This window comes from Poecilia mexicana, unplaced genomic scaffold, assembly GCF_051168715.1.
Source record: "Poecilia mexicana isolate PSO_F unplaced genomic scaffold, ASM5116871v1 scaffold_2, whole genome shotgun sequence".
Classification (NCBI taxonomy): domain Eukaryota; kingdom Metazoa; phylum Chordata; class Actinopteri; order Cyprinodontiformes; family Poeciliidae; genus Poecilia; species Poecilia mexicana.
The window spans coordinates 31,214,186-31,234,470 of NW_028263371.1; the positions used below are offsets into that span (position 1 = coordinate 31,214,186).

A 20,285-nucleotide genomic window follows, 5' to 3' on the forward strand; every position below is an offset into this window, starting at 1 on the left:
AAATTTCAGGGTAAGAAAAAAAAAAGAAGAAGAAGAAAACATCCATCTGTATAAGTAACCCCAGCTGTTCCAGATGGAGTTATGATGTAATGCCCTGCTACAGCAGCGGGGGACTATCATGTACTGTGCTCTATATTGAGTCGCATCCCAAGTATCTAGAGCACAGATTCTCTGACACAACATGGGGTCAAGTACCAACAAAGTATGGATTCCATCTCTGGACAATCCACGGCGCACTTACTGTCAGGAAATCAGAGGGTGGAGAACACAAATAAAAGTTCACATGAAGGCCAACAGCGACATTCCAAAATGCGCACCATATGAGTTTTCTCTCTTCTCAAAGCCAAACGAATGGCATTTGTTATTCTCAACAACACTCTCGGAAATCAAACCAGCTTTACCTGCACAAGAAAATCAAAGCTTTGATTAGCTTAATGTTTCAATCAAGAGTCCATCTGGTCTGAAAGGTATGAATTCCAGGTGCTCTAACTATGGCAGAAACAAAGCAAATTGTGTTTGGCTAAAAGTAGATCAAACTTGGCGGCACATCAATTGAAAGGACATTGCAGGGTTTCAGTCAGAGCCTCGCCTTTGGCACTCAGGGAGGGATTTAAAATGGTCAAAGCAGGCTAGCATCCATGCATGTATTGGTTTTACCTCTTGGACAAACAGAGAGGAAGCTTCTTTCTCAGCAGTCTCTGGCACAGTGGAGAGCAGAGTCCGTCCCTGGCGCCGCAGGGTGGAGATCTGAAGGGAGAGAGGCATGAAAAACACATCACACAACACATCCATTCTGTCAGGCAGCAGGGCAAATTGCATTTTACAAGACCTCAAAATTACAAAATGTACTGATCCCCTTTAATTAATTAACTAAACGTCTTTCTAAGTCTTTGGGCTTCCAAAGGTATTTCAAGGCCAGAAGGGATATTTATAAAAACCCTCCAGCGAGTTCTACATCTGCCCCAGGGTCACCCTGAAAACCTTCAAAGGGAGAAGGCCAGGAGGCATCCTCATTAGATGCCCAAACCATTACAGCTGGTTCAGCTGAAGAAATCCTCTAGGATCTGTGGAACCACAGAAGCAGGAGTCCTTCTGGTTCCTGGATGCTTCTTTGCTTTTTAAGAAGTCTCCAGAGACAATCAAGACCGAAGGCCTCATTTTAGCACTTTCCATGCTAATGTCTGCAACTGAAATCAACAACACTGGTTGAATCGCAACCATCAAGCTATTGTGCAACTGCTTTTTATTTCAATGGCCTCTGAAGATACGCTGCTATAAATAAACGACATGCCATTGTATTACTGTTTAGGTATACTTGAGAGTATGCTGTTTGATCATTAGCAAAACAATGATCGATAGATTTTTTTTTTTTTTTTTTGCCATTTTGAACACCATGATGCATATATATTTCTAATATGCTCCACTGATACTGAATTTATGACAATTCTATTCAAATCTTGCATCAAAAACAAAATAATAACGTTGCTTCATCTATGCAGATGCACTCTCTGTAATGAAAACAATTCAGTCACCTCGACATGCCGATTGCTTAGAATGGGTCTGCCTTACAACAATGATAAGTGAAAATTTCTAATCTTTATGTAAAACACCAAGTCACTATTTCATATGTATATGTATTCATTGCATTAATTTAATTGTATACATTCTTATAAAAATCACTTCCAGTGTGTTTGTGTGTTTTACATGCTAAACACACTGACCCATTAGTGACCAATAGTACATCAATGAATGTATTTAGCAAATAGGAGAAAATAAGATGAGCTGACAGAGTAAGGAATGACTGCTGTAGGATCTGAGTCAATCCAGTCAAACTCCAGACCCAATTATTTCGCTTCCTAGCCTTATAATGTCAGACAGAGTAGAGTATGGGTCCATAGGAAATGTGCCTCAGGCTGTGAAGGCTATTGAGTCGGAGGGTCTGCAAAATTACTAGAGGCTGCCACTTCCTTTGCTTAAGACGAGTGCTCTGGTTTTCAACTCAGCTCACAAAAACGCAGTTGGACGCAGTGACACAATGACCTCGTTTGTCACGAGTCGCTTGTTCATACACTCTTGAGCTCACAAGGTTTTAACCGTTCTGCTATATTTTGGTTTGTACACAGGTTTTTTTGGCTATCAAAATCATATTTTGCGCAATCTGGAAAATTTACATAGTGTTCTTTGATTTCCTTTTCTTCTTCGACTTTAAATACATCTACATTACATTCTCTTATTCTGGCTGCTCCCTTTAGGAAGCACCACAGCAAATCATTTCTTGTCCATAATTAGAAACTGTATGACACGCAGATTCACCTGTGTGTATTCTGACTTTCTTCAAGTGACACTAATTCCCCGTTTGTCCAAATCACACCATCACTATCCCAGCTTTTGTCCACCTTCTCCTTTCACTCACTATAGATCACAATGTCATCTGCAAACATCCAAATAGATCTAGAATGTAATTGAATCTATTACATTCTATAACTACACACAGGTTGACACTATTTGCAAATCAAGTGCTTTGTGAAGATAATCAGTAACACTGGATTTTATTTTAATCTCAGAGTAAAGAGGATTGAATACAACAGACTTTTATTTTTATATGATTTATAAAGCAACTAACATCTTCCTTCCCCGTCTCAATTATGCACTACTCTGTGTCAGTATATCACATATAATAAAGTAGAGTGAGGTTTGTGGTTGGAATGTGATGAAATGTGAAAAAGTGGTACAGGGAGCATGAATGGTTTTGCCAAGCACTACATCAACAAAGAGTAAATCCATAACCACACATTTAATCTCTTTCCTCTAATCAAATATCCTTCCTCTTTGATAGGTTTGGGAGGATGTGTGTTTACAGAGAAATTAGGGGTTTTCAGTTCAGCATGTCCCCCACAAATGCAGGACAGTGTTGTGTGGAACTTTAAAATCCTTGTAAATTCAGAAAAACAGAGGGGAGAGCACTGATGAGTCAGAGCTTTATGACTCTGGCCATTATTAAACTCTGCTTAAAGGGGCATCATTACGGGTTTTCCAAGCACATAGTATCATTTTGTAGCACAATCAGTTCTTATAAAAAAATCAAAGAAATTTGACTTCAGTACTTAACATCTTCAAATTGAGCCTCCGTCTCTTTAAAAACTCACTACAACATGGCTCCTCTATTAACCTTTTAAGTTTTTACCAGCCTTGCACTCAGAAGTAGCTCATATGCTGAGCTTGGCCGATGTGCAGTTGTACAAGGTGTTTGCTAATTGCTTCTGGCTAGTCTGAAGGAGCTGAGTTGGGGAGGCTGCTCGGAGAAGCTGAAGCTCAGAGGTGGCGCCGGGTCCAAGCAGGCGTTTCACACAGCTGAATGGTTGAGAGTAAAGGATTTCTCAAACATGCATGAAAGAATCAAGGCAACACTCCAGGTGTGTTTTTGATGAGGGAATAACATTACAACATTATGTAAAGCTCAAGAAAGTTTATTTAAAATAATATTGTTGCTGTAAAGATTCCCCTGTTGATGAGCAGCAGAAAGGTGGATCAATCGAAAGCTTGATGTAATTATTATTTCAACAACAAGAAGCTATTGAACTAGCTCTACCTCCAACTTAATTACTCAGTTGAGTCAGGATTATCTGAATGCAAACATCACTAGTACACAGTAACGCTCAAATCCAGATGCCTATAGCCTAAGTTTTACTTGGTAACCAACGTACACAGTTCCACACTTTTTCAGTGTTGACTGAAAGAAAAAAATGTGGTTTTGTTTTTATCCTCCTAAAAACATACCAAACTGTGAACCCCTACTCTTTAAATCAATGTTTATCAGTGCTGGCGTGCAGTGCTTGTTCTCGCCACACCCATGTGTCTGGCTGTTTTAATGCTTTGTGTCTCTCCGCCCAGTGATGTGAAACATGTGGTGGGTTGGACAGATGGACAGACTGGGTCAAACCACACACACACTTGCATACACACAGGAACACAGAGTGGTTGTGGACAGTTACTAACAGAGACAACTCCATAATGAAAACCACCAATCATCGACTGATTGCGCAATAATCTAGGAGTAGGCTGGATGTTCCTTTATCAACACTGCACTTGGATTCAATGTATTTTAGTTCATATCCAACGATGAGTGTATTTATTTCAAGGTAGCCTCATCTAGTTTCACCATTTCTACTGCAAGTGATAACTGCAGTAAAAACTAAGCAGCAGATAAAGGTGAATACCTGAGTGAACTAACTTTAGAAATAGCGTTTGAGAATTTGAGAATTCAAGAATTCGAAGTGAAAATGCAAAAGGAGAATTCAAAACAGAGCATTAAAGATACCAAAGATGGAAAAATAGTTCATATTGAAGAGGCAGACACTTTTATAAACAGCTAAAAATCTTAAAAATCTGAGTATATACATAATTTTAAGTAGAAATACTTCATATTTCTACGCAGGTAACATTAGTTTGAATGTAAAATATATTTCCCTATGCATCTTATTGCTTAATAAAGTAATAAATCCATCAACATGCTCAGAGTTGCTCTTGCTCACCTGGAAGTCCTCCGTAGGGAACTGCAGCATATCACGCAGAACATCACTTATGATCTGGGTCTTCCTCTGGAGGAGAACATTCTCATAGTCCAGAGGCTCTATGATCTTTGGTTTTACCTGCGGGAACGAAACACAACATTAGGCTAGCCTTTTTTAACTTTCGTTTGATTTATCATAAAGGAACTGTGCCTGTTCGACAACAGCAACAACAACAGGACCATTTCATATGTTCTGGACGCATTCACAATGGTAAATCTGTAGCATTCACAGCATGCGGACAACAAGTTGCTATTGTCCTTTCACTGGCAGCTCTAGATACAGGAACTGGCACAATGACTATGGGCAACAAGAGAAGGAGATGCTGGATGACGGAGATCGTGTGAGTATTTGTACCAGTCACAGTGTCACAGGCTCACGTTCAGTATCTAAAGAAGTGGCCACAGCAGCTCATGGAATCGTTTTTTTCTCAGAAGTACACATTACCTCTTTATACCAGTGTGCAACAGAGACAGATCTACACCAACTGGCCACTTTATTGGCTGTACCTTGTTAGTACTCATCTTCAGAACTGCTTCTATCCTTTTATTCAGTTACATTCCTCTGAGATTTTGGCCCCACAAAGCATTACACAGTTGCAGAGAATTTGTCCGTAGCACATCCATCTATCACATCCCGAAGCTGCGGTGGAACTGTATACTCCCTAAATAAGAGTCTTCACTCTAGATGATATCATTGAAGCAAAAAGAACTGCCTAGGCATTGATGTTTGACAGTAAGTAAGATAGCAGAGCTCAGTTCCTGATGTTATACTCCCTTGACACTGCAGACCTCAGCTGTTGCATTCCACAGGAAAACCCCTGAGATTGGTCTCCCTTAAAAATAACCTTATCAACTGGGATTTAGGTATACAAACCTCGAAAAATGTGGATGTGTTTTCTTATTAAAGTTTGAATATTTTGACATATGAAAAACACATGCAGCCTAGCTTAGATGTGTTAGGCTAAGCTAGGCGATCAGTGCATCAGAACACAATGATTGGGAATTCACCTAATGAAGCCTATACCACTGAAACATAAGGCAAATATGCAACAGTATTTCAAACATAATCAAAAGCTGAAGAATGAATTTTATAAGCCATAGACAAGTAAACAGCTAAGCATAGTCGCAATTACGGGATCATTTTTGGCATAGCATCTTCAAAAAAATGTATAAGTTTATACAAGATTTGCAGCCCAGGTAGAAAGGTACTAGTAGGCAACAAATGTATTGTTAGATCAGACACTCTGCTTACTGAGGCTGTTAGTCTGAGCCATGTTCATTATGCCTACAACAATACAGATAATAGATTATGGAAAAATTGTAAGTGGACTTAAACTTTATAGTGCTTTTTAGTCATACTGACCAGCTGAGTCACATTCACTCAAACCTTCAGCAATATAAAGATGAAGTCGGTCTTTTAAGGTCTATTGTCTCGGCCAAAGAGAATTACACATGTAATGGGGCAAAACCTCAATCAGACCAATGACCACAACCATATAATACTAAGCTACGTGGCTGGTAGACACGGAATTGATTTATATTATTTGGATTAGCCTCTTGGACTTGATTCAACAAACACATGAGGCCAATTAAACACATGTCTGGCTGTAGATTTAAGTTTTGATTTATTTAAGCGATTTTCCCAGTGATCCAATGCAATGACCCTCATCCAAATTTCTCAGCCCTGTGGATATTAAAGATGGCCTGATAAGCATAAAGTTATAAGCTACGGTTTATAATGGGATTCTGGCCAGGCAGACAAGCAGCTGTGAACTCAGTGGCTTTGCAGGGTAACTTGCCAGTAATTAACTCGCATTAATGCATTTCATATGTGAGTCTGAGGTTTATTGTGACAACATCGTTGATTAAAGAAAAACATTCATTTGAAATTAAAAATAAAATTTTGTTTTGTTAACTTTTTTTCAATTATTATTTTAACAGAAAATTTTAATCAGACTGGCCAAAATTTTGGACTCTGGTGCACAGGAAGGGTTAACAAACAAAAGAAGCAACAAGTGCTCCACTTCCAAAAAAAGATTGGCTCCCATGAGAGGCATAGAGTCAAGCTGCTACTTCCCATCATCACGTCGGGGCCTTTGAAAGATATTTAAAGCAGCTTCTGAAGGATTGAACACAAAGCAGAATAGGAACGTACGTACTCACCACTGGCACCTGTGGCACTCCTTCAACTTCTGCCTCAATCTCAGCCAAACTTTTGTACTGCTGTGGACTCTCTATCACCATCTCCCTTTTAGGGGCTTTGGCTGTTCGACACTGCATGGTGGTCAAGTCCTGCCAGTGCACACCTTATGGCCAGGTGGAGGATGGCATTTCAGAAAGCCGTCTTCTGTCTCCGAAACTTTCAAGAGCTTTGATGACGTCCAGCGAGTTTCCCTCTTTTTACTCAACCGTGGGCCCGGCCTCCCTCTCCCTTTCTCTCCCCTGCTCTGTCTCTCATCAAGAAACACACGACTCCTCCCACCCTCACAGCTGTACAGATGTAAGAATGTGCGCAGCAGGAGCAGGAGAGGACGTACAGCAACCCCTCCCTCATTAAAAACTTGGAAAAGACCCATGGATCACGTCATCATGTTCCAGCCCCACCTGCCTATTTATCTACAGTCTCGATAAAAAAGAAGGACATCCTCTCTGGACCATGACACTCAACCTCAACCGTACAAGACATACGCACGAGGATGATGAATTTAGAAAAACACTAGATAAATTGAAGACATTTTGTGAGAAAAATCAACAAAAACGTTGTCCGTTGTGAAAACATATTGCTCATCAGAACAGTATATTAATAAAAACAGTTCAGCACAAACCATGAGATTTCTTGAACACTGGGATGGATGAGGGTCAATGAGACGATCTACCATAGCAAACACAATGCCTTTTAGAGATAACTAAATACAGCATATCAATACAAACACCTTCCATCTGTCCAGCATGGGGGTGGAGCACTGACAATATGGTCTATTTTTGTAGGCGCCGAGTCAAAAATAAAAGCCAAAATGCGATCCTATTGGTGTGACTCTTGAAGGTTAGCCCAAAAACACGAGGACAAAGTTGTCGGTGCTCCTCTGTTAATGACTGGAAAACCCACAAGGTCACTAAAATAACTGATGAAAGCAACGATAAATAACAATTTGCTGACAGTTAACCAATGAAAACCAGACATTGCTTTTAAGAATGTGGATCAATTTTTAAAAAGAAACTAAAGAAAAAGATCTGGACAAAAATGATGTTAATTTTAAAAACATTGAAAACAATTTGAACACAGGGACATGGTAAGTTAATGTATGTCCTCTAATTAGCATTATCACTGGGGCTGATATGGCAAATTAAAGTTGCAGTACATAGCGTTTACAAAAGTATGTCACTATGTCAATAATCTGTGCAAATCTATGCAAATATCAAATACCTGCATTTTCTAAACTACTTGTCAAGCTGAGGAAAATCCCATTATTTTGGTTTTTCAAGTGCTTCTCATACAGATTGTTCTTAATGATGAGTTTTCCTGTAAGACAGACTCTACAAAAGCCTCAAAATAACTGAGCAGTAACAGTAACAATATTTCTAGAGTCAACACTGGCACTTCTACTTTTCCTCTGCTTTGAACTGCTTCTCTGGTATATCTACAACATCAGACTCCCACAGCAGGGTCACTTCCTCCTTCTCCAGCTCTAAGGTGCAACACACAATCTCTTGTTAAAGTTTAAGGACTCGGGAAGAGCTTCCCCGGGTTTCTTGTAACACTCAGCGCTCTCTGTGGACAGCTGCTGGCTTTTCATCTTGTAGCAGAAAAGAGGCCTCGGTTCAGCTGCTCCTCTCACACTGTGTGTTTTAAAACGATGACACCGATAGCAATCAGACAAAAAAACATGTTGTGTTGTGCACAGCGCCCACACATCAGTGATATTTTGGATCTTTCTGACTCAAAGAGAATGATTAATATCCAACTGTCTCCATTGGCAGAGGAGTTCGAAGAGCATCAGAGTGCACAAACTGAGGAAGAGGGGAGGTAGGATGACAAGCTGAGGGGTCAGGATGACTTCAAAGGCTGTCGTTCCTCCGCTGCAGTTTCAGCACCACTGCCGCTAAGAAAGTTTAGCACAAAAGTAGGCAAGCGTGTGCTCGAGCGCGAGCTTTACTTTCTGCACTGCAGGGTTCTCAGATCATTTGCATAAGTTGTTTCAACAGTGCCAGCTTCAAAGGGACAGGCTGAAATGCACCTCTCAGAGAGACCATGTCTTAGAAAAACACTGGAACGGAGCTGGAAGCTCTGAAGCATAATTGACCTGTAATCGGCTGAAAAATCCCTCAAAAGACAAACAGATATATCACATCTACTAATAGATGTGGTGATAGATGTACTCTTAGTTTTGGCACTGCAGCTAATTACCATTCTTCCCCAATTAAAAAATGAGGCTCCATAAGAATTAAATTTTGCCCAAAACCTAATCATTCTACTCTGGTCAAAATCCTAGAATCCACGAAACGGAAGAAAATCTCGGCTAACGTATATGTTACAAATAAAAATCACCATAACAGCAGATATATTTGTCCATCCATCCATTTTCTTTACACACTTGTCCCTCAGAGGGGTCGGGAGGGGTGCTGGTGCCTATCTCCAGCTAACGTTCCGGGCGAGAGGCAGGGTCACCCTGGACAGGTCGCCAGGCTGTCGCTGGGCAACACAGAGACACACAACCATGCACACACACACTCACACCAATTAACCTGACAATCATGTTTTTGGACTGTGGGAGAAAACCGGAGTACCTGGAGAAAACCCACCATGCACAGGGAGAACATGCAAACTCCATGCAGAAAGACCGGGGCTGGGAATTAAACCCAGAACCTTCTTGCTGCAAGGCAACAGCTCTACCAACTGTGCCACTGTGCAGATATATTTGTCACATTTAAAATTGGTTTTGATAAAGCTCTTGTGACTTTGGTTCACAGGAAGGACACAAATGAAGCCATAGTTGCTCATTTTCTTAAAAAAAAAAAAAAAAAAACATGCAGCAAAATCCGCTTAAGCTGGTGTTTCCTGTTGCTACCCCTTTAAAAGATTCATCAAAGCTTCAAAGCTTAGAAAGCCTCAAACTGTTTAAACTGATCAGGTTATGTAAGTCCTATTTAGCAGGTAACTTTTTAAAGTGTTGTATGTGAAAATATAATACAGATTCAGGGTTTTTTTTTCCACCTGAAGAAGCATTATTTACTGCTGAAAATTAGAGAAAGTGTTTTATTTAAAATAGCCCATATTGAGGCTTTACTATCGTCCATTATGGCTGTAATATGCTGCATCACTTCTGCCCCTACAGAGCCAAAAGTCATATGGTGACAGTGTCACCAGCACTGCATGATAATCAGCCCGTTGTCAAGATGCCGTCTGCACTGAGGTCACCCTCCCTCATTATCGGCACTCTCACACCATCAAACTTCCCAGAGCTACCCACTGGTACCGTGTTAGTGATACCACAAGTGTTACTTTGTCTAAGAAAGTGATCATACACGGAGTGAGAACAAATCAATTCACAGGGCCATCTGTGGAAGAGCTTAGAAGAAAAAAACGAAGCTCTCACAGAGGGAAGAAAGAGGGGAAAGGGGCTGGAGAGGGATGACGTCCATTTGTTTTTACTCAGCTTGAACCAATTAGATCACGTGAGTCCCCTACACCCTTCCCAAGAGGTGCGCCCAAAGCCCCATCGCTTGCGAACGTAAGAAGAGACGAAGCTCTAAAAGTCTAGAGAGAATTGCATAAGGCCGGGTTTGACGTCATGTTTGGGAGTCAACCGTTGCTACAGGCTCCCTGAAGAGACAAAGTGTCATAAAGCAGAGAAAATCCAACCTGTTGTACACCTTTTAATAATAATAACACACCTAAATCAATTGATCTGTCACAAAGCTAATGAAATGTAAACACTTTCTATTAAAGTGGGAGCAACAAAGCATTAAAACATAAGAGCAAGAAAACACATCTGACGCAACTTAATATGAGAGATGGGAGTTTCCTTAGTGCTAATGACATCAGACTTCTCATAGGTACTCGCATCTCCTGAAGTGCAGAAAGTCCCTGAATAGGCTTGCCTTGCAAGACGATGTCACATACAGACACAGCTGTGTCTATGCCCCATTATAATGACAATACATTTGCTAATTTCTTAATTTAACAAACAAACATATAAAAAGCCTAGCAGTAGGCTATTCCAAGGTTGCAGTGATGTGATACTTAAACGTTTCAGATAATTAAACAATTTTAATATCAGGCAGAAAGAACCTGAGTAAAAACAAAAAACGTTTTTATGTTATGAAAAAATATATTATCAAGCCTTATCTGAAAATATGATTTCTTCATCTCTTAATTCTAGATACTGTGCCCAGGTTAGAGCAGCTGGTTACAACAGCAGTCATTTCTGATCGTCCATTCAGCGCTCCACCATCCCACCCATCGTATAAAGGGAGAGCTCACATTGTTACCAATGTAAGGTCCTCATTGTCTCTCGTGGGTATGATGTTCAGTCTCGGCACTGGTCCTGTTTCATTTCAGCTTCCAGGAAATGTCAGTTCCTATGCAACGAGGTACCAGAAGGAGGTGCTAACAGCAATACCTGGTGTAAAACAGTTGGGCAAATGTTGGATTTAGGATCTACGCTCATATTTAAACAAAGCAGAAGAACAAAATTAAAGACTGAGTGACTCAATCAGCTGTTGTCACCGTGGACAGTTATCAGAGATCCCATTTAGGAATGGATTAAAAAAACGCTCACTTGGTGGCAAATTTATCAATACACCAACACCATCAACCTAAACCATTGAGTGAAGACAGGATAGAGTAATGTCTTTATGTTTTGTGGAACAAATTCTAACCAATCATCTGAATTGTATAACAGAAATTAAGACTCAGCAGACTAGGAATGTATTTCATTTTTCAATGCTTAATATGAGAATGTGTGAAGTGTAGTCTTAGTTTCTCTCCATATTGTGAATTTAGAAGTGGTTTTCCATCAACTTTGGTTGTAATAAGTGTTCATTCGAGCTACTGTTAACATATTATCATCTCAAGCTAGTTGGCCCATTTTCCTCTAATATTAGCAAGGAATTTTCACTCACAAAGAAGATGCTCAATGAACATTTCAATTTGGCAAACTGTTCCAGAACTGGTTAAAACACAACAATTTTGAGGCTAAAGTAGAGCTATTGTTTACCAGAGCGGTGGTTGGTATCCATTGATGAGATCCCCAAAGACTCTGCGCTTCTTCTTCGTCCTCCAGAGCCCCCAGTTCCACTGAACCTTTGACATAAGTACAGTTTCTCTCGAGGATGGAACGCAACCCCTCCAACAGAACCACACTGGTTGTGCAGCCCATGATGAAAACGGACACTCGCTTCCACGGTGATCAAGAGCCTCCACTGCAGGTGGCAGTAGGATCAGAAGCCCCAAACATATCTTCCGAACTTTACCTTTGTCTTAAATCTTTGTCTTAAATCGAGGCAAAGCCTTTTTTACAGGTGGACTGAAAGGGTCCACATTCACGGTTGAGGAGACTCAGAATTATCCACTGTTGCAATTATCCAAGACTCTGTATATCGGAAAGCAGAGAGTCTTGGGAGACGGGTCGGCGAGTTGTATCCTCCTGTGTGATGCTCAGCAGGGACGAATGAGGGATGAAGGATGGTGTGTGTTCATTCAGTCCATTCATTCGAAGCAGGGCGTCAGCTTGACTCTTCTTCCTTCCTCACTCCTGCTGGGGGGGATGATGCGAATGTCGAGGCACTTGCTCCTTCTCCAGTTTGCCTTCTCTCCTCCTTTTCCTCACCCTTGTCATCAATCACTCAAGCCAGCCGCTTTCGTTTCTTAACTCCTTCGTCTCTCTCCTGCTCTCAGTCGAAAAGCCTAGTCACTTCTCTGACTCTGCAGTGCTTTCTACACAGCATAAGCAGACTGTTACAAAGACGCACACACACAAACTAGCCCCCACATAAATCAGCTGGTGCAGACAATGTTTTACTCTTTCTCCCTGCGTCTTTCCCTCCTTCCTCTTTCTCCCACTGACAGTGGTATTACAAGTGTTGTAGTCATCCTTCTGATGTCATACGAATATTCTCAAGGGGAATTACAAGGAATAATTATACTTCTTTTGTCTTCGCTGCAGGCTAGCAGATGTTAACACTAAAAATTAAGCAATGCATTGTCTCTGAATTCGAGCAAAACAAACTTTTCAGATCGTTAGTTCTCAGTCCAAACACATTTATCATGAAAGCATTCGATGCTTTCCCATTCATACATTTACAGTCTTCTGTCTTTTTTTAGTATGTTTTTAAAATGTAGAATCTATTTTTCTAAGATTTTATTTAAGATTTATGGGTGGATGGATGGAGAGAAAAATGGATGCATCGATAATGGGATAAAGTCTGAATATATGATTATATTTCCATACAAAACCAGGCATGAGACATGCTTAAATCGAAGGTTATACTATTCTAACATATTTTAACGTGTCCCTGTCCTCATATTTTCTTTTTCAAAGACAAGAATAAGACCTGAATCATGTAGGGCTTTTTTATGTAAAAATGTATTGTTTTTTATTAATGACTGTTGGGATATCCTGCAGTTTCTCTCAGATGGTGTAAATATTTCATCAGTATATGACACACTCACCCACTTTTATCCAGCTTTTGCTGAAAAACAAGTGCAACCCAGAACAGTATTGAAAAGTTAAGAGGTAAATCTTGAGAATACTGGTAGCTAAATGTCTTTAGAAGTTTCAAAACAACGGTGCCACATCCAGTGTAATCAACGTTAAATAAATTGGTCCAGATTTGACTAGTTCTTATAAGTTAGGGAAGATTAAATACAGTCTGGAGTCATTAAAAACTCTTTATTGACTCCAAAGCATATGCCAACTTTGCCATTATGTGATAGCTCCGATATTCTTATTCTCGATCAATACATTCTCAAAAAAAAAAAAAAAAAAAAATCTAATGCTTCAAAACACAATAAGGTGGGTTTTAAAGAAAATGTAATAATTAGTACACTCCATCTGGTTAATCTGTAGCGTTAGCTGGTAAACAGTTAACTACTGTGTGTGTTTTACGCACAGCTAGCTTATGTCTAGATGGGTAAGAAATGTGTCACAGAGGAAAAGAATTGTTAATATGAACAAGAAAAGATTGTTACTTTTTTTGTTACTTTACTAACAAGAATGTACTAAATGATTCCCACAAATTGTTTCATGATATTTTATGGCAAGCAGACCATTTTCTTACAGATAACTTCTAAATGATTAAATATTTCAGCTAATCTCTTTGTCTCTGATTTCCATAGTTCACAACAGCTCAGGTTCATTTTGCTTTGAAAAATTACTTTGGTTAATGCAAAGCTACTCTGTGTGTTCTCCAGAGTAGCGGACAGGAAATTAGCCGCTCTGGCTAACACACGCAATAGCCATTAGCTAATAGCTGTGCTCAGTCAGCAAGCTAACATGTATTAGGAAGAAAAACCAACAATAATGTATTTCTCTGCCTTTTGAATATTCAAACAGTAAAGAAACATGTTCACAAATGAATTTCTGGAACATTAACTGGAAGTTAATCAGAACCTCTAACAAATTCATGGTTGATCATCACTGAAGTCCTGTCTGACACTCCTGACATACCCACAGCTTATTTATAAACTGCATAAGATCAAGATTGTAGGAAACAAAACTGCTGTAATGGACAGCAACACTGCAGTATGCCCACATCAAAGAGGAGGCATTAATGTAATTAAATCAGAATCCAGCCAGTAATGCACCCAACATCCTTTTACACTGACAATTGTAAACTACAAGATATCCCACGAAAGGATATGACATCATTTTAAGAGAATTCACAAGAATCGTTTGCAAAAACAAAAAAGATGGCAAACCACAAAATGACGTAAGCTCAAAACTGTGACACATCTTTCTGTGATTATAATTATGGATCCTGGTGTTTTCCCCCCAACTTTCAACAAAGAGAACAAGAAAAACATGTTCTGTTTTCTGTCCTAAAAAAGTCCAATTAAATAACTTTGCAAAAGTATTCACACCTCTTGAACTTTTTCCCCATTTTGTCACGTTATAACCACAAACCTCAACGCATTGTTATTTCCAACACAAAAATAGCACGAAATTATGAAACGGAAGTAAAATGAGACATTTTTACAAACTGCAATCTAAAAAGTTTAGTGTGCATTTACATTGTTGTGATCAGCTTAGTCCAGATTACCATCAACTTCAACCAGTTTTTTTCTTCCTGCTGAAGAAAATCATCTCCACAGCATGATGCTGCCACCACCATGTGGATTCACTGCACATGGTGGTTATTTAGGGCTATCAGAGTTAAGAGGAATGAATACAAGCAGGGCTTTAATTTGTGAGTAAGTTCCAAAAATCATGCTTCATTTTCTTTCCACTTCACTACATTGCACTACATTGCACTACATTGTTCTAAAATCTAATAAGAATAAATACAAATTGAAGATTTAAATTGAAAAATGGGATCGATTAATGTTTTTTGGTTTTATAAGCTTAGAGAAAGACATTCTTGATTGAAAGCAATCATTGACTATGAAGAAGTGGTCAATTAAAATTAACAAAAAGATTCCTGCTGTGAATAGAATAGTACATTATAACTCTTTGTCTTTACATGTTGGGATCCCTACAGCGCGATTGCTTCTCCACGGTGCAATAAGAGCCGCTAAGGCAGATGACGTGCATCACTGCTGCCTCCAACAGTCTGTTAAAAACTCTGCAACTGCACTGAAATCTGATGACTCACTGGAAAAAAAAGAAAGAAAAAAAAACCTGGTCCTTACCTCATTTGTCAAAACAGATCCACAGAAAAAAATTCCTCCACGACCACAAGACTACAGCATGCACAAACGCTGCCAGGCCGACTGCAAGTCTGAGCAAAATGCACCGGCAGACAACAGTTATGAAAGTATTGAGAGGAATAAAAGGACAAATAAATCACAGCAGGCAACTTTCACTACAATGTGTTGATCACCATAAAGCTTTCAATAACTTTTTTTTTTTTTTTTTTTTGATAAGTTATAGGTAAACCTTCTTTATTCAGGGCTTTCAATTAGGGTTATTATTCTGGGTGGAATGATTAAACTGCTTTAGTTTCTAAAACCTAGCTTTGGGTTCACAAATCTAAATTTGTAGCAAGTTATGTTTAATTCATTCCCCATTAAAACTGTGATGCTCAAATATATACATACAATACATATTTGGTTAAATTAACATAAACTGTCAACTTGTCTCCAAAAAAGTAAGTAATCATGATTCAGTTAGTGGACGTTCCACTGCCTTCGGTATGTTCTATTAAATGATTAAAGTGAATTTATGTGTCCATATTCCTGCCTATATTTAACTTTTGGTCCAAAAGGATCAGAGAAAAACCACAAGAATTATAAACTTGTGGATTCAAACACAATGATGCTGTTTATTCAAGAATTATTCCACCATGAAAAAATAACTAATCCCCAAGCGCCCACATCTGATAGTTATTGTAAAAAAAAAAACAAAAAAAACATATGGGTGCATTGAGTACCAGGGAAATGTTTAGATATGTATTTTCATCTTTTCTGCTTCACAAATTAAAGTAAAAAGTCAAAACCACCGTAAACCAAAAAGAACACAAATATCTCACATTAGACAAAAACAACAACAAAACAAACGGCTAGCGAGCTTTTAGTGGGCAATTAATTTTTATGCACGTTTAGGTTGGTTTGAAAATTGCACTTTTGTATTTTCACAAACCAGAGACACTGTTCTCCCATTGTCTTTGTCCTCGTTTCTTCTCCAATTCTGCAGCAGTTCGTAAGGGAAAAAGAAAATTGGGTTAATGATAATGACCGTTAGAGCTGAATCTGGGTCGCACACGTGATTTAGATATTGAGAGTCTCATGAAAGGCCTGCAGGTATTGTCGTGGACTGGAATATCATCTGTGTGCAGAAAGACTTTATCCAGACAAGAATTTGGCAGAATTTACCAACCAGTATAAGGAGTCGTATTCCTGCTTACTTGTCTGGACGCTTTTCTAAGTGGGTCTCTCAGTTGAGGTGCTCCAGTTTTACCCATTACCACATTATTTGGCCACCTGAGGGGAACGTTTTTCATATTAAATGGCTATTTTTATGCTACGCAGAGCCTGGATTGAAACGATGTCAGCTGGCTTGAAGCACATTTTTAAGGTCGCTACCCATTTCCTCCCCCCGCCCCACAAAACTGGCTGCTTTTTTGATGTTGTCTTAGTCGCGACTATATTAAAGTCATTCTGCTGTAAGAGAAAGAAAAAAATAAAAGGTCCTCCCACACAGCACCAAAAAGTCACACTTAGAGGGTGTGATGTAAACACACAGGCAGGGATACAGTTTAGAAAGTCTAAATAGCGCAAAAGTTGATTGTTGTAACAGATTTTAAAGAAAAAAAAAAAGAAGTAAACAAGTGATATGGATGCTTTAGCAAGCCTTCATCCTAAATATATTTTATGTCGAGGATGGGAGCTCCGCAAAACATGAGCAGGTCGAAATGAGAAGGAAAAGAAACCACATGACCAGAAAATCAGTAGCTTTGGTTTCTCAGGACAACAGAGCTCAGCAGAGAACCACACTCCATATCAACTTCTGCATCGTGGCACAGATATAGGTCAGCAGCGCTAAAGCATCTGCAAATCTACAGATTATCTAGTAGCAGGTTTTTAACACTCTAATCAGACCAAATCCTCTGGTGTAGAGTTGACTCTTAGTTCACCGATTTAGCTACTGTACCTAAAAACCAGAGATGGCAGGAAGGTCTCGGGAGGCTCTGCACAGGAGCAAGAAATTAACTCGAGGTATTAAAAAAAGAAACATTCGTGCGTGGTGCAATGCCAGCAGAGCTTTATGTAAAGGAACAGAGAGAGGAATGAAGCCAACAGAGGCTTCACTGCCAACATTTCTCACATTTGGAAGTCATTTCTGAACCTGCAGGGGCCGCCTTTATGGCTTGGCCTCTGTTGCGTTCACCAAGCGGCCCCACCTATTTAAAGTTATCTACGCAGGTTCAAAAAAGTATTTGCTGCATTACAGTTTTGTTATTTGCTTCTTTTTTTCAAACTTCGTGTTCAGATAAAACACATTTTGGTGTCAAAGATAACCAGAACAAATAAACCAACCTGGTTCTGTGCAATTGTTCTCCAAGTAAATTCAACCACAGGGAATGAATGACTTCAATTGTGTTTGTGTTTGGACTTTGACTAGACCATTTGAAAAATCCCAACTTTGCTCGTTTGAGACTTTGAGATGTGAATCTGCTGATGTGGATTTATGGTTCTGTCTGAGTCCAGAAACACTTAAATTCACCAGAAGTCAGAGTCAGGGTAAGAAATAGCAAAAGTGTGGTGATAAGAAAAAAAAAGGAACTTAAAGAAGAATTTAAACGAATAAAAAAAACCCTATAGTCATAGATTTAATCTGTAAATGTGTTTTTAAGTTAGATTTTTAAAACAAAGCCTGTCTGATGTGCACTGCGAAGTCCACTGCAAAGTCTCAGCAGCAACTAACAATCTGGTTCGGTTTCTGAATTTTAATCGAGTCTTCGGAATGTCTAAACGCATGTGGTCTGCTGGCCGTATACACTGCTGCCTCAGCATACACTGAGGCAGCAGTTTTGACAAAGAAAAACATGGGACAACACAGTTAAAGCACGTTAAAATTAAAGGATTTTGAAAACATTTTTAAATTTAACTGGAGGCCAGTGAAGCATGGCTAAAAGATCATTCCTTTCCTTGTAGGTGTTTAAAAAAAAATCAGGCTGCAACATCTTTTAAGTGCTGAAGTCGTGTGAATAGGAGAATCAAATATGGAAGTTATAAGCACTTGAATCACGGTTTCTGTATTTTTTTTCTAGATAATTTTGGTTTGGTATTTGCCAATTGTCTCCTTCAAGTGTTGTTTGATCTGACTCTCGTTAAAGTGCAAGAAACCTACTGCCATCCAACTTTGGATGGCAGTAAGGCAATTAAGGTGATGCTTAAGGCAGCACAAGCTCGTGCGTTTTACTGGACGATAAACTTGACAGTCGTCTGGTTAGAGATGAAAAGGACTTTTGTGTTTCCAAAGGTTTGAACCTAGTGGAAGTAGGTAGAGAGAAAATGTACTGTAGGTCCAAGAATGGAGCCTTGGGTTACCCCCAACAGGCAGAGCAGCAGGGGTGGTGGAAGTACTATTAATATTACACAAGATTCTGTCCAAGAGGTATAACCTAAATCAATAAGGAGCTCAGCTGATGATGCTGATCCACTGTTCCTGACTGGAAAAACTTTTTAAGTCCAACGGTACAAGAGTAAAGTGAACAGAGTCGGGCTGTATTGCATAGTTTTCCCCATAAAATATGAAATAATTATTTGAAAACAGCATTCTGTTTGAGTTATCTTTGTCTGGAATTAAAATTTATTTGATGGCCTGAAACAAACAAATTTGACCAAAAAAAACAAAAAAAAAACACAAAAAAAACTTAAAACCAACAAAATATTTATGGGTTGTGGATTTGTTTTTCTGATACTGTATGTTTGCAAGTGAACTCACTCTCAGGTCCAGATGATTTATTGCATGCACAGGTATTCATAATTAATGCTCCCCAGAGTGCTCTGTATGACACCAAGTTGGTGAGGAGAAAGGGGGCAGGTATAAAAATAGCGCGGACACCCAACATCATCTCATGCATTATTAAGTGCAACCCACAGTTCTGAACTGTATCCTTTATGACACTAAACACACTGTGGGCAAGGGGACAATTAAAGAGCCTCTGGGACATAATTGCCAAGCAGACAAGATAAAGACCAATATAAAAGCCACATATTTACCAAGAAAAAGGATGATTTCTACCACCTGTGCAGTTCAACGACTGAACAACTTTTGCATAAACTATAGTCCTGCATGACCCATTTGTCATAATGTCAGCGCAACTAACGGTGCTAAGTTCTCATGGTCAGTGTGCTATATATATATTTGCATTTACCAGACCAGCATATATGCTTAACACGAAAGAGGCAGCTGCACCATTAGGATCCATCCAAAATAGAACAAGTGATAGCTATCCCAACTTAACCATGAGAAGTACACAGACTCAGTCTTACACATATTGATCTATTATCCAGCTCATTAGCACTCGTTAATTGTGACAGGGCATGAAAAAGTCATGATGCTTAGATTTGAAATAAACATACAGCCAGTGCAACAAGAAAAATGGTTTAGAAAAAGGCATTTACATGAGACAAACCTCGGTCCAGACCTGATTCCAAGAGAAAAGACGTCAAAGTTGTAACTCAGAGGTAAATGTTATGCAGGCACAATGACCTCAAGATATTTTGGAAAGAAGATGGAGCAAGAAATTTCAGACTCTAGATGTGCAAAGCAGGTGGAGTGATACCCCAAAAGGCACGCACGTACAATTGCAGTGAAAGTTGCTTCTACACATACAAAAATACACTGCAGTTTTCAGATGTGCATTTGTAAACAATTCTCCAAATGTTGCTTCATTGTCCACCTTTCATAGCAATTTTATCACAGAACATGTACGTAAAATCCAGAAAAGATGTTATACCATAATAACATTAGAAAATGTTCCAGGCTACAAATATGTTTGCAATACATCACAATTGGGCATAGTCTATTAAGACACATGAATACATATA

The 20,285-nt window shown here is 39.2% G+C and overlaps 1 protein-coding gene across 2 annotated transcripts in view; it reads right to left on the reverse strand.

The window, feature by feature from the left end:
* The window catches only part of LOC106933582 (dedicator of cytokinesis protein 9-like), a 47,318-nt gene that overhangs the window by 25,039 nt on the left and 1,994 nt on the right, over nucleotides 1–20,285 (reverse strand). Inside the window, exons 1-3 of one of the 2 annotated variants that reach the window (XM_015012923.2) lie at nucleotides 6,734–6,928; nucleotides 4,533–4,649; nucleotides 658–747 (exon numbers count right to left, since the gene is read on the reverse strand). In XM_015012923.2, the coding sequence (XP_014868409.2) occupies nucleotides 658–747; nucleotides 4,533–4,649; nucleotides 6,734–6,850 (324 nt within the window). In that variant the 5' untranslated portion in view covers nucleotides 6,851–6,928. Of the gene's footprint in view, nucleotides 1–657; nucleotides 748–4,532; nucleotides 4,650–6,733; nucleotides 6,929–20,285 lie in introns of those variants that run through there. The other variant, XM_088014559.1, reaches the window with a different exon arrangement.